Below are 12,790 nucleotides of genomic sequence, written 5' to 3' on the forward strand. Positions count from 1 at the left end.
ATTCTGCTATGTCTGAACACAGTCTACACATAAATATATGGGGGGGACAAAAATATGGAAACACCGTACAAAGTGCATGCCGGAAGTTACATGGGATTATAAATCAATACTTCAATAAGACATGTAAAGACCGATTTTAAATGGTATAAGTGATATGACTTAAGTGATATGATTCGGATGCGGCAGAAGTGAACATCTACTTGAGCAACAAGGTTCCATTGGCCAGAGGTTTGAGCCCCTCAGGTGCTGTTACCAGCTGGCTCCCAAAACCACTCAGAGCAGGGCAAGAGGTGAAGTAAACACAAATTGCTCAGGAAAGCTCTCAGCCAAGCAGAGGGCCAAAAGGGGAGCTAATGATTAAAATCCCATGCATTTCCATTGTGTTTCCATATTTTTGTCCACCCCATGTAACAACCTCACAATAGAGGGCAGCATAAAAACACACGAACTATTGTGTCATTACAAAAAAGTAAAGGCTTTAACCCCCCAAAACAGTAAATAGACAAATTATTGCAATATTAAATCAGAATACGTAAAAACATAACACTATGATATCATTACAAAAACACACGGGCTATAAATAAACACTGTGGTGACATCATGATAACAGTACATAGTGTATAAGTATAAAAAGAAATACATTATTGTGGCATCATTGTGATCCTACACAACCTGCTTGAGTGACCTCATCAAAGTATTATAGAACACATCCCTTAAATAACTACACAAGAGAATAGTGCTGTAAAGAAGCATACATTATTGTGCCGTCGCTACAACAAAACATAGTATAGAAATAGCCTATAAATATACAGTATATACATTTCCATCTATCATAATATAAGGAGATGATTGCTTAATTACAAACTAGAAAAAAAAACAGCAGACCTACTGGCCCACATTTACTAATATTGGCATACTGCATGCCAAAGTGGAGAGTGTAATTCTCAAGAGTTGTGTCAAATTTCATAAAAGCTGAATAAAGGCACAATTTTAAATAATTTCCCCTCAGGGCTCAGTCACACTGGCGCATCGGCGCCCGTGTTACTGCAGGAACGAGACGGCTGTACCTGAAGACGGACGTCTCTCTGCAGCGTCGGAGGAAAGAACATGTGACCGGCTCCATTGCCGGTTATGTGTTCTTTCATCAGCGCTGCAGAGAGACGTCCGTCTTCAGGTACAGCCGTCTTCTAACTGTCAGTCACACGGGCGCATCGGCGCCGGTGTACAGGTGCCGATGCGCCCGTGTGACTGAGCTCTCACCCTACTTTATGATTTAAGGCTATGGGCACCTTCGCTCACATGTTTTTAAAATCTTTGTATTTTTTATTTCTTTTTTACACACAACGAATTTTTGTAGTTTGATGTAAATAATCTTCACCGTTTCTTTTCTGTTTCGCAGAGTGTTCTAAAACACTGCAAGCTGGAGGACTAATTTTCCTATAAAATCCATCAGTCTACCTGACTGACAGACTCTGAAGCTAATGGCATAAGATGAGTTGTTTGTTCTGTAGTTTATAGCAGGGAATATTTGACAAATACACTTCTACAACCCAGAGGGGTTATAAAGTGTTGCATGATAAATTACGATTTTACTACAATAGCTAACTAACAAGGGCTGGGTGGAAAGTACTCCTAACTCCCTGCCATTACATGCCCTGGCTGCTAGGAGACAGCTCCTTTCTTTGAACCATGCAAGCCAATTCCTATCTGATAATTGCTATTCCTAATAGCAGCAAAGAAAAAAAATGATGCAAACTAATGCACAGTGTGCATCAGGTAGGCAAAGAAGTGGTGCAGCCAATTTTGTTTGTTCAGGATGAAGGGTCACTTTAAGAAAACTACATCTAACAGGGAAACTATATTCCATTTTCTTATCATTTTTCAAATTTGACAAATGAGGTGATAGGTCACAGATAAGATAAACCGAAATACTACACTCAAAAATTGGCATAGATGAGCCCTTGTGTGTTTTATCAGCGGTATATAAAAGGTATATGAATGTATATTGGTATAAACAGATTATTTACAGCATGATATAGTTATAATTATTCAATGTTCTACAGTCCAGGATAACTTAAAAACATATCCCTGACATCACAGTCTAAACAGGACAGGAATAATGTCAGCAGTTTATATTTGCTTTTAGTAGTCCTCTCAGGTTAACTGACAGTAGTACTAATTATTAACTATTTTCTGCTAAATTTGTGACCATCTGCTTCAACATTTGTTCTTTTGGCACATTGAACACTAGAACACTAATGCGACTGTTTCCTGACTTTTCAGAATGACTGATTATTTGTAAGATTTTACTAGAAAAGATCCAGTCAGATAATGTGTTCAGGTATTACCAGTCCAGACCTTTGTACTAGCAAAAATAAATAGCATGTGTCCTACAAGCATGTGACCCCGTAGTGTACATAATAAGAGGAAAAAAGATGCTTTGTTCCAAAACTCGTGTGATTTCTTCTCTGGATCATCATTTATCCATCCTTACATGTGGAGATATTTAGAACTGTCAGGTACTCTTTGATGGTTTAAGAGGCCAAGTTCTTCAATATGTACTTTAAAATAGTTTACCAATATGGGAAGATTCCTGCTGTGCTGACAACCTTACTTGCAGAGTTGATGTTAGACAAAAGGAAAGGTCATTTTTAGAGATGAGCGAGTATACTCGCTAAAGGCAATTGCTCGAGCAAGCATTGCCTTTAGTGAGTACCTGCCTGCTCGAGACTGAAGGTTCGGGTGCCGTCGCGGGGGAGCAGTGAGTAGCGGCAGTCAGCAGGAGGGAGCGGGGGAGGGGAGAGAGGGAGAGAGAGATCTCCCCTCCGTTCCTCCCCGCTCTCCCCCGCAGCTCCCTGCCCGCCGCCGGCACCCGAACCTTCAGTCTCGAGCAGGCAGGTACTCGCTAAAGGCAATGCTCGCTCGAGCAATTGCCTTTAGCGAGTATGCTCGCTCATCTCTAGTCATTTTCCAAAATGTAAAGCATTGACAGTTAGTAAGTACACATTCGGAGACCCATGTTACAGCAGCAGAGCATAATTAAAGGGGGTGGCTAATCATTTTTTAGGAATGTGATTGCTAGCATGCCTCCACATTACCCAATATTTAGCCTATCAAATTGAGCAGAAGTATTAGGATGTGTGCTAGTGTTAGGAATGCAAAATTATTTGATAAAATATATACAGTAAAACTTCTACTAGCATTGACATCTACCAAGGCCGATTTCGAGTTTTTTTAGCCAAAATTGTGTCTCTAGTAACATTGGTTGCCTCTAATGATACTGGCGTGTGCCGGCCCACGTAACCTTGCTGCTGGACCCACGTGATCTCCTGCTCGACGTCTCCTCCTCCTCCTGCTGCTAATGCAACCCACCCTTCTCCATCATCGGCGACGGGTTATACACTACAGTACAGTACTGTACAATTGAACTCCAATGTAACAGCACTGAGAATTTTCCATTAAATGTGATTTGGTGTGATTTTTGGAATGTCTAGAATGAATTAATTGGATTTACACCAATTCCTATTGAAATAATTACCGAGTAGCAACTGTTTTAGGTGAAGCTGATTGCTTTCAGATGAATTACCAATGTCAGTACAGGTTTTACTATACATAACTCTTTTATTATTGTATTCCAGTTCATAGCTAGTGTATGTACAGTAGTATGGAAATTTCATAGTGTAAGTATAATCCAGGAGAGATCCTTGTATATTATTGTATGATATACTATAAGAAAGGGATGCTAAATTTGCATTTGAAGGACAAAAAAAAAACAATTATGTATCAACACAGCATTGTGGGCCCCAATATCTTTGCTACCAAGAAATTTGCTACGGGTAGATTGTATTTTATATAAATCATTGATTCTGTTTTGGAGCTCTAATTAGTGTTAAATAAGTTTGCTTTGCACTTTTTGATCCCTGGTGAAACTGCTGTTTATCAGCTAACAGCACTTTAAACTGAATGATTACTGCATTAGGAACAGTTGGTGCGACATCTTGTGAAGAGTAACACAGTACCACATGATAGACGTGTCATGATCTGCTCTTAGATAATGTGTAGCAGAAGGCAACATTTGGCAGTCATGAGTAAACGTGGTGACTTAAATGACTTTGACCACGTGCAGATTATTGGTGCCGAGAGCGTCGGTGCCAGTATTACTGAAACATTCACACTTATTAAGTGTTCCCAAACCGTAGAACCAAGAGTGTAGCGAACCAAGACTGGTTGAACCGTGGCAGGCCATGTGTAGTTGATCTTATAGGTGAGCATTGGGAGGCACATCTGGTATATCAGCAAGGATGTGCCACAGTAGACCAATTGACTCAGCAGTACAACAGCAGGGAAGTTAGGCAAAGGTCCATAATGACCATTTAGTTCACCTTACGTTGACTGGAGTTCAACACCCAAAGATCAACAAGGATGCCCCTAATGAACCTGCATCATTGCTAACAATACCTCACATGGTCCCAGGAAAGACATCAATGGACCTTGGACACATGGAGAACATAGTCTGGACTGACGAGTCCCATTTCCTGCTGAACCATATGGATGACTGGGTCTGCATCTGGTGTAAACAGAAGGAAGCCGTATCACATGGGTGTACCGTTGGGGATGAACAAGGTCTTGGTGGTGGGGTCATAGTCCAGGTGAGGTTTTTCCTGGCACGGCCTAGGACTATTGGTCAACATACCATAAACTTTGAATGGCAAACATTACAGGGACCTGTTAACTGACTATCTGCAACCATATCTTCAGGAAGTCTTCCCTGACCACAGTGTCTTCTTTCAACACAACAATGCTCTATGTCATCAAGCTCAGATCACTAGGGAGTGGTTGAAGAAACACAACAATGAATCCTCCACACTGCTTTGGCCCCAAACTCACCGGACTGTAATTCCACTGAAAATGTTAGGGAAATGCTAGACAGCATATGAAATCTACTTATCCACATAATGTGCACCAAATGAGCTGCTGCAGTGGGTATGAGTTGAGTTACGTATGGAAGATGTTTGCCACCTAGTCGAATCTGTTCCCCGACATCTAAAAGTCACGATCGTCTAAAAACGTGGACCAACCACGTACTGAATAGGTGTTTCTAATGTGGTGATCGTTCAGTGTAAGCATAATTTGCACCCAGAATTTTACAATGCTGATGGTTGCATGCATAAGTCTCCCATACTCAGCTGCACAAATCACACATGTAGCCACTTTATATATAGGACTAGCTGATATACCTGGCTTTGCCCGAGTTAATTTGATACAGGTGTTTACGTGTTCGCATGGAAAATTTTATGAGGTCATGGTTACTTTAGAGGAACCGAGGAATAAAATATGTATACACATAGAGGAGCATTAGATTCTCCTCAGGCTGCATGTACTGATGTCCCTCTGCACGATGTGCCACCCCTCCCACTCTCCTCACTTAGCACCTAAAGAATGCTTGCGCCAAATTTCACACTTGTACATTACATAGGGGTGCACTTGCTTTTGCAATGAGCATCGAATAATCGAGTTGTGACCCCTTTACTCTTCCTACTTAGGATGTATAGAATGCTTGTGCCAAATTTCATGCTTGTACGACACCGGAAAGCTACATTACATAAAGATGCACTTACTTTTGCAATTAGCATTGAATAATTGAGTTGTGACCCCTTTACATTTCCTATTTAGGACCTAAAGAATGGTTGTGCCAAATTTCATGTTTGTACGACATTGGGAACTTAGAGAATTAGATTAGATACATTACACGGCGGTGACAATACTTTTGCACTTAGCATTGAATAATCAAGTTGTGTCCACTTTACTTTTCCTATTGAGGACCAAATTTCATGTTTCTACGACACCGGAAACTTAGAGAATTAGTGGCGAGTCAGTCAGTCAGTCAGTCAGTGAGTCAGTCAGTCAGTGAGGGGTTTCACCTTTTATATATGGATACAGAACAATTTAGCATACAGCAATCAAAACCTGTTCTCTTTGTCCGGGGATGCTGAACTTGTTCAGATACATTGTCCTAGGTTAGTAGATGATTGTAACAGAGTGAAGAGAAGATGTAAAACTAGAACATACATTATTATATCAGAAAGCTCACTATGTTTATTATTGCTCTGTTTCGAGCTGTAATAGAATGTATGGAGTTTTTATATGATAATTTACTGTATAAGAGGTTGACTGCTGCCATTTTTTCATCTCTGCAAACAATGTGGTAAGCAGGTTTAGAAGTTGTTTAGGTAGTGGAAGAGTACAACCAAGGAGAACACTTTTTGTAGTTAACCAATGTAAAGCACCTTTCTGAGTAGAAGACTTATGACAAAGAAAACAACCGAACACCAATTATCCCTTATTTGCAAAGTATATGACCTCTTAAATCCTATTCCATGAGTTTAGGGACAAAGTAAAAAGTAATCTATAAGGCACAATGTCCACAGGCAGATTTGATTTGCGGATTCGAGCTGCCCATAGAGAAGCATGGGCGACTGCAACTGAATTAGAGCATGCAGATTTGTTTTGTGCATCTTTTGATGCGGAAAACAAATCGCAGCATGTTCCTTCACGGACGCCTTCCATTGAAGTCAATAAAAGCTATCCGATCTGTGGCCTGTCTGCAGTTGGCACTGCGGACGAGCCACGGATTCCGCGGGAAGAGATTTAAAGGGAGGAGATTTAATCTCCGACATTGAGCCGTGTGGATCATCAGCAGTGCAGATGTCCCGGAAGAATAGAGATCAGTGGATGTGGCCACCTGCAGACACAGCTACGCACGGTCCCTGGCCACGGGCATAGTCAGATACCGCTGTGGGCTCCCGCATGTGGAATCCGACCCGTCCGTGAACATGTGGCCTAAATTATCCTATCCTATTCCTGAACATTTTGCAGAATTATTAGTTGTTTTTTTTTTCCTGCAGACTGTAATTGTACAATTACTGTATGTACAAAATCTGCAACAGTTCTGCTAGATGTCCTTAATTCCGCAGCAGAAAGCTTTTCCACTACGGAATTTAATCTTGCGGTTTTCAAGTAAAAATGTACAGATTTAAAAGGTGTGGAATTCAAGTCCCATAGGATAACATTGTGGTGCAGAAATCTCTGAGTGGACTAATTCTGTCCCGTGTGAAAGCAACCTTAGGGCTGAGTCACATGGGCGTTTTTTTCGCGCGTAAAAACATTCGCACTATGTGCGTTAAAAAAAATCATGTGTCCACCAAAGATAGAACATATGGGTGGCAATAGATGTGTACATGCGCTTTTTTTAAACGCATGCATTGCAAACGTTTTTGCGCACGAAAAAACGCTTGTATGACTAAGTCCTTAGGCTGCATTCACACAGGGGATCACGAGTCACGCCTGACATTCTCAGGCATGGCTGGCATTGCACAGGAGACTGACACTTTATCTATGTGCTATGTGATGTGCAGAAGGTTCGGCTGCCGGCGCGGGTGACAGTGAGCAGGGGTGAGCGGGGGGGGGGGGGAGTGAGGGAGAGAGAGATCTCCCCTCCGTTCCTCCCCGCTCTCCCCCGCCGCCCCCTGCCCACCGCGGGCGGCCGAACCTTTTCTTCCGAGTGGGCAGGTACTCGCTAAGGGCAATGCTCGATCGAGTAATTGCCCTTAGCAAGTATGCTCGCTCATCTCTAATATTTACTCACGTTTTTGCAGAATGAAAGTTCCGTATTTGCACGCAAAACTGCCTTTTTGTTTACTGTACTTTTTGCGCACGCAAGCCATGTGCAATTGCATGTGCAAAAAAATACTAACTGCTGCCCCCAGGCATGGAAATGACCACATTCTTTAATGAGTGTGAAATGTGTTCTACTCTTGCGCAAATACGCAGGAAAATAGAGAGTGCATTGTTATGTGCAACACAATTGCGTACTGTGCATGCAAAAATTTAATGTGCAAAGACGCCCTTGTGAATCCGACGTAAAAACCTTTGGGAAACCCAGAAAAAGCTTTATGTTACTTTGAAATGATTTCTGCACTTCGAGCTTCTGTGAACCTATTTCCAAGATTGAAAATGGCTCCGTAACACACTGAGATGTCCTATAAGTGATGCCTGAATAGCGATGCTTATCTTTTGTACATGTGACATGTGTTGTTTACGTAGCCGTACATTTCAGGGCAGAAATAGAATCCGTGTTAGGAGAGTGCTATGCTAATTGTATGCCTTGCTAAAAAAGGCAAATCATAGGTTTCAGGCTGGAGAGATCTCCTTTTTGTTTAGTCTTCACATTTGTCATGTTATTAGGAAAGGCCAGTGGCAGAATAGGCACAGCAGAACACGCAGAACTGCCTTGGAGTTAAAAGTGTTTGATGTGAAAACACAAACTCGGCACAAACATACTATGTGCTTGTCATCAGTACAAATCACAAGATGTGCGCGCTGATGGCATTCTCAAACACAGACACTTCCGCGGATTCTCATTTGCATTATGATTACATTAGACAAGTAGTATACCACACGGTCAAAGCCTAAGCTTAGTTCCATATCACAATGGGTTAAGGGCGAGAATCTTGTGCGTGTTTTAAGCATTGCGAGAGGCAGAATACTCGCACGAATATAAACTCTATTCTTTTGAATGGATTTAATCACATGAGCATTTTTTACTGCTGCGAGGATAGAAATCGCAGCCTGATCTATCTTTGGGCATTCTGCCCATTATTTTCAATGGGACCTGAAAAGACACTGCATGCCATGCAATGTGCATGCGAGTGCAATGCGATGTTTTCCATTTAAATGAATGGGAAACACTTGCAATCCTCGGACGCGCGTGAAACACATGCCTGAGGATCGCAATTTCACAGAAGTGATGCAAGACGTTTTTGAATGAAAAAACACCTCGCATTGGTGTGAAAAACACACATTGGCAAAAACCTGCAGATTTCCATGTCTAATGTGCATGGTGGTGTTCTATCTAGGTTTTCAAGAAGTGCCAGACCTCTCGCGCGAGAAAAACTGCAGTCTAGATTTACTCGAGAGAGCATCGCCTTTTTCGAGTACCTGCTGGCTCGTCCCTGAAGATTCGGGGGGGGGGGGGGGGGGCTGCGAGGGTGAGCGGGGCTTGCAGAGGTGTTTGGGAGGGAGAGAGAGATCTCTCTCACTCTCCACCCCGCTCCCCTCCGCCGCCCCACCCCCCGCAGCCCCCACGAATCTTCAAGGACGAGCCAGCAGGTACTCGCAAAAGGCGCTGCTCTCTTGAGTAAATCGCCTTAACGAGTATGCTCACTCATCTCTACTGCAGTCAGAATCCTTTGGCTAAGAAAAATTCAGATACATTTAGATTAGTAAATCTCCCTCGTTGTGTTTGAAATTCTCGACATTATCAAGATGTTTTCTTTTAGTGAATGAGAACAATGTCATTTACATGCAAAGACTGAATTGTACATTGTACTGTACATTGAACAGTGGATACAATTGTAGCCAGTCCAGGTAATAGAGCATGAAATCCAACACAGTATTGCATATCAATGTAAATTATTGCTGGACTTTAAATACTGTATGTTGATGCATTTAGCGAGGTCACATGACTGTTTGTTACTCTAGTTTTGCTGCTTTGAATTAGGAGGGAGCAAGCTACCCGTTGACTTGCTGATGGGCTGGTTATAAAATCTAGTTGTCAGGAGGGGACTTGTGGTTGTCGGCAGGAGTGCACGACGCGAGCGTGATGGTGTCGCCCGGGGGTTGCCGGGACTGGTTTGCGCCAGATCGGTGTCAGACATGGGGTCCCCGGCGCTGCGGGGTGGTGTCTCTGCGTCCGGGCTTGGAGTACTCCTGTTAGGGGGCGCGATCTGAGGAGGGCTGGGCTATATGCATCACCCGCCAGCGTGTCACCAAGTCCTGCCCCGACCTAGGTGGGGCTTTTGGTATTTAGCTCCACTGACACTATCAATCCCTGCCAGTGCTTGCTAATGTCTCCAGCTAACACCAGCTCTGCTGCTTGTTCTCCAGCTAACACCTGCCCAGGTTTCTCTCTTCTGACCCGCTTTTGCTCTAACTTAGATTTAGTCTGTTCTTTGTTTATTCTTTGTTGGTTACTAGGCGCTTTTGTCCTGTTATTGGTACATTGTCTCTCTGGTTAGTTGGTCTCTCCTGTTCTTGTCCTGGGGTCCCCATCAGTGCAGAGTAGGGACTGCCTCCCAGTTGTCGCTCTGGGGTTTAGCCCAGGGGGGCAAGTAGGTAGGGACAGGGGAGAGGGTTGGTTTTTAGGGACTTCCAGTCTTCCGTTCCTGACACTGACAGAAACACTGGCCATACAAAGATTCGGGGAAGGTGGACCCCAAGTATCCGTTTACTATGGCGGCAGTTTCAGTAGTCGCTGATCAGGTTCTGAATTTGACCCACGTTGTTCAGGAATTGTTGTCCTGTCTTTTGTGCCAGGAGGAAGTTGGGGTCGAGGTGAAGGTGAGGTTGTTACGGGAATCTGTACCTGTAAGGGAACCCAAGGCGACTCTACCTGACTTTTCTTTGGTGACCGGAAGGTGTTTTTTTGCGTTCCGCGAAGGCTGTAGACTTTATTTTAGTCTACGCCCACACTCCTCTGGTTCTGAGCACCAGAGGGTAGGTATAGTCATATCCAGACTAAGGGGGGACCCACAGAATTGGGCCTTTTCATTACTTCCTGATTTCCCCCCTTGCCAGTTAGTAGATTCTTTCTTCTCAGCGTTGGGTCAGATTTACGATGAGCCAGATCGTGCGGGCTATGCTGTTTCTAAGTTATTAGGTCTCCATCAGGGGCTGAAGACGGCCGAGGAGTTTTGTTCTCATTTCCGGCAGTTCTGTGTAGATTCAGGGTGGAATGACCGGGCCTTAAAGGACCTTTTTCTTACTGGGCTATTTGTGGCTGTAAGGAACTTGTTACTGAGCCGGAAACATTGGATTCCATTGGTTCTGACTACCAGATTGAGAAGATGGAACTGGGTTATCTCTCAGCGTCAGAGCGCAAGGTCTTCCGTCGGAGGAACAGGCTCTGCTTCTACTGCGGGGACCCTGGGCGAGGTTCGGAGGTATCGCCTAGGGGCTCAGGTACTTCCGGGTATTTCCAGGTTGTGTCTCCCTTGTTCTATTTCCTTGGGTTCTTTTAAAAAAAATGGCAGCGCTTTCGTTGACTCTGGGACGGCTGTTAATTTGGTGAATTCCGACTTCGTAAGTTCATTTGCTTCTGAACTGCAGGATTTGGATCCCTATATAAAGGTCTCTGGGATAGACTCCACCCCGCTGACTACAGGGTTGATAAAAAAGGTCACACCTGAACTAAGATTTTCAGTGGGATTGGTACATACAGAGACCTGTACATTCTTTGTTATGGAAAATTTATCAGTGGATATCGTGTTGGGATTACCGTGGTTGCACTTACCATAACCCGGTTATTGATTAGGCAGCTCCAAGGTGATTCGCTGGGGTTCTGGATGTGAAGATCATTTGACATCTGTCCAACTGCATTCTGCCAGTTGTGAGATTTCTGACCTACCTAGACACCTGGAGCATTCCTAACCTAAGGGAATTTTATCCCCCGGGGTGGTTGTGGCGGCCTTGACACTTGACATATCTGACTAGGTTTTGGCTGGCCAGGCTGAATTCCCGGTTTTCCCGCCCAAAGCGAGGCGGTTGGTATCCAGTGCTGAGCGGTGGCAGGTACTGCAGAAGGTCCATGTTTCCGGTTCAGCAGGACACCTGGGTTTTCGTAGGACGTTGAAATTATGGAGACGTTCATACCGGTGGCCGCGGATGGGCCGGGATGTCAAGCATTTGGTTGATTCCTGTACTGTCTGCCGTCGGGAGAAGATTCATAGAGTCTCTCATAAACCTTTGTTGAAGAATTATGTCCCGCTTGTCTTCTGCATCCTCTGCTCAGAGCTCTCGCCTGTATAACAGCCAGGCACTCGGAGCCGGGAACAGCTGGATGCAGAAGACAAGCGGGGACACCCTATTTGTCCTCTGCATTCTCCACTTGGAGCGCTCAATGTTTTAGTGATCACCTTGCGCTGTAAACGACTCAACGATTATTGCTCAAAAGTCGCTCAAAAGACGTATTTTGAGTGATAATTGTTGTGTCTAAATGGGCCTTAAGGCAGCAGTCTACATTATAATAGGACCTGAGTATTTGTCCTTTACAAAGTCTTCCCATCAACTTCTAAGTATCCAGCAGCTGAAATCCCCAGCAATAGCAGTGGCGGCTGCAGGAGATATATGGCTCTACTTGCAGTTGTTCTCCGCTCTAATAGATGCCCACATGTCCTAGAAGACTTGACTTTATTGTACAAACCATTTAAAAACAGAGCTTTATGGTTTCTCACGTGTGCTGCTTTTACGGCTACAAGTTCTTGATCTGTTAGACTGTTAAGTAATCCTTGCATTGTATTTCTGAGACGGACAGGGCCTATTGTTTATATTAACCATGCTCGTATTCGAAGACCCTGAATCATTTTGAATCATTAGTCTTTGAGAATGTGAAGATAATAGGTAACTCATATTTTTCCACCTTCCCATGTTTCTTTTTTTCACATTAATTTGTGAACTCAATCATTACCTTATTTATGTGGTATATGGCAAAACATTTTGGAGGTTGGCGTAACAGGTTATACAAACACCATAGAATTACTAACTCTTTGATGTCGTGGATTGTTGTTGTCTTACCTGTGTGCAGTTATGCTTCTGAGGTATAGGTTATATTTTTCTTCAGCAGACAACCCATCCATCATAAGATAAAAAATATGGAAGTTGCTTTGGCCTGAGGCTTGGCTGATGATACGGCTCTTCTCTATCATGTAAGTGTACAGTCTGGCTGCAATTCAAA

The 12,790-nt window shown here is 43.5% G+C and overlaps 1 protein-coding gene across 1 annotated transcript in view; it reads right to left on the bottom strand.

The window, feature by feature from the left end:
• The window catches only part of MYO16 (myosin XVI), a 339,522-nt gene that overhangs the window by 136,317 nt on the left and 190,415 nt on the right, over positions 1-12,790 (bottom strand). The window contains exon 16 of the mRNA XM_066579909.1: positions 12,631-12,778. Within this exon, the coding sequence (XP_066436006.1) occupies positions 12,631-12,778 (148 nt within the window). The remainder of the gene's footprint in view (positions 1-12,630; positions 12,779-12,790) is intronic.

The sequence above is a fragment of the Eleutherodactylus coqui genome, chromosome 1 (assembly GCF_035609145.1).
Source record: "Eleutherodactylus coqui strain aEleCoq1 chromosome 1, aEleCoq1.hap1, whole genome shotgun sequence".
NCBI lineage: Eukaryota > Metazoa > Chordata > Amphibia > Anura > Eleutherodactylidae > Eleutherodactylus > Eleutherodactylus coqui.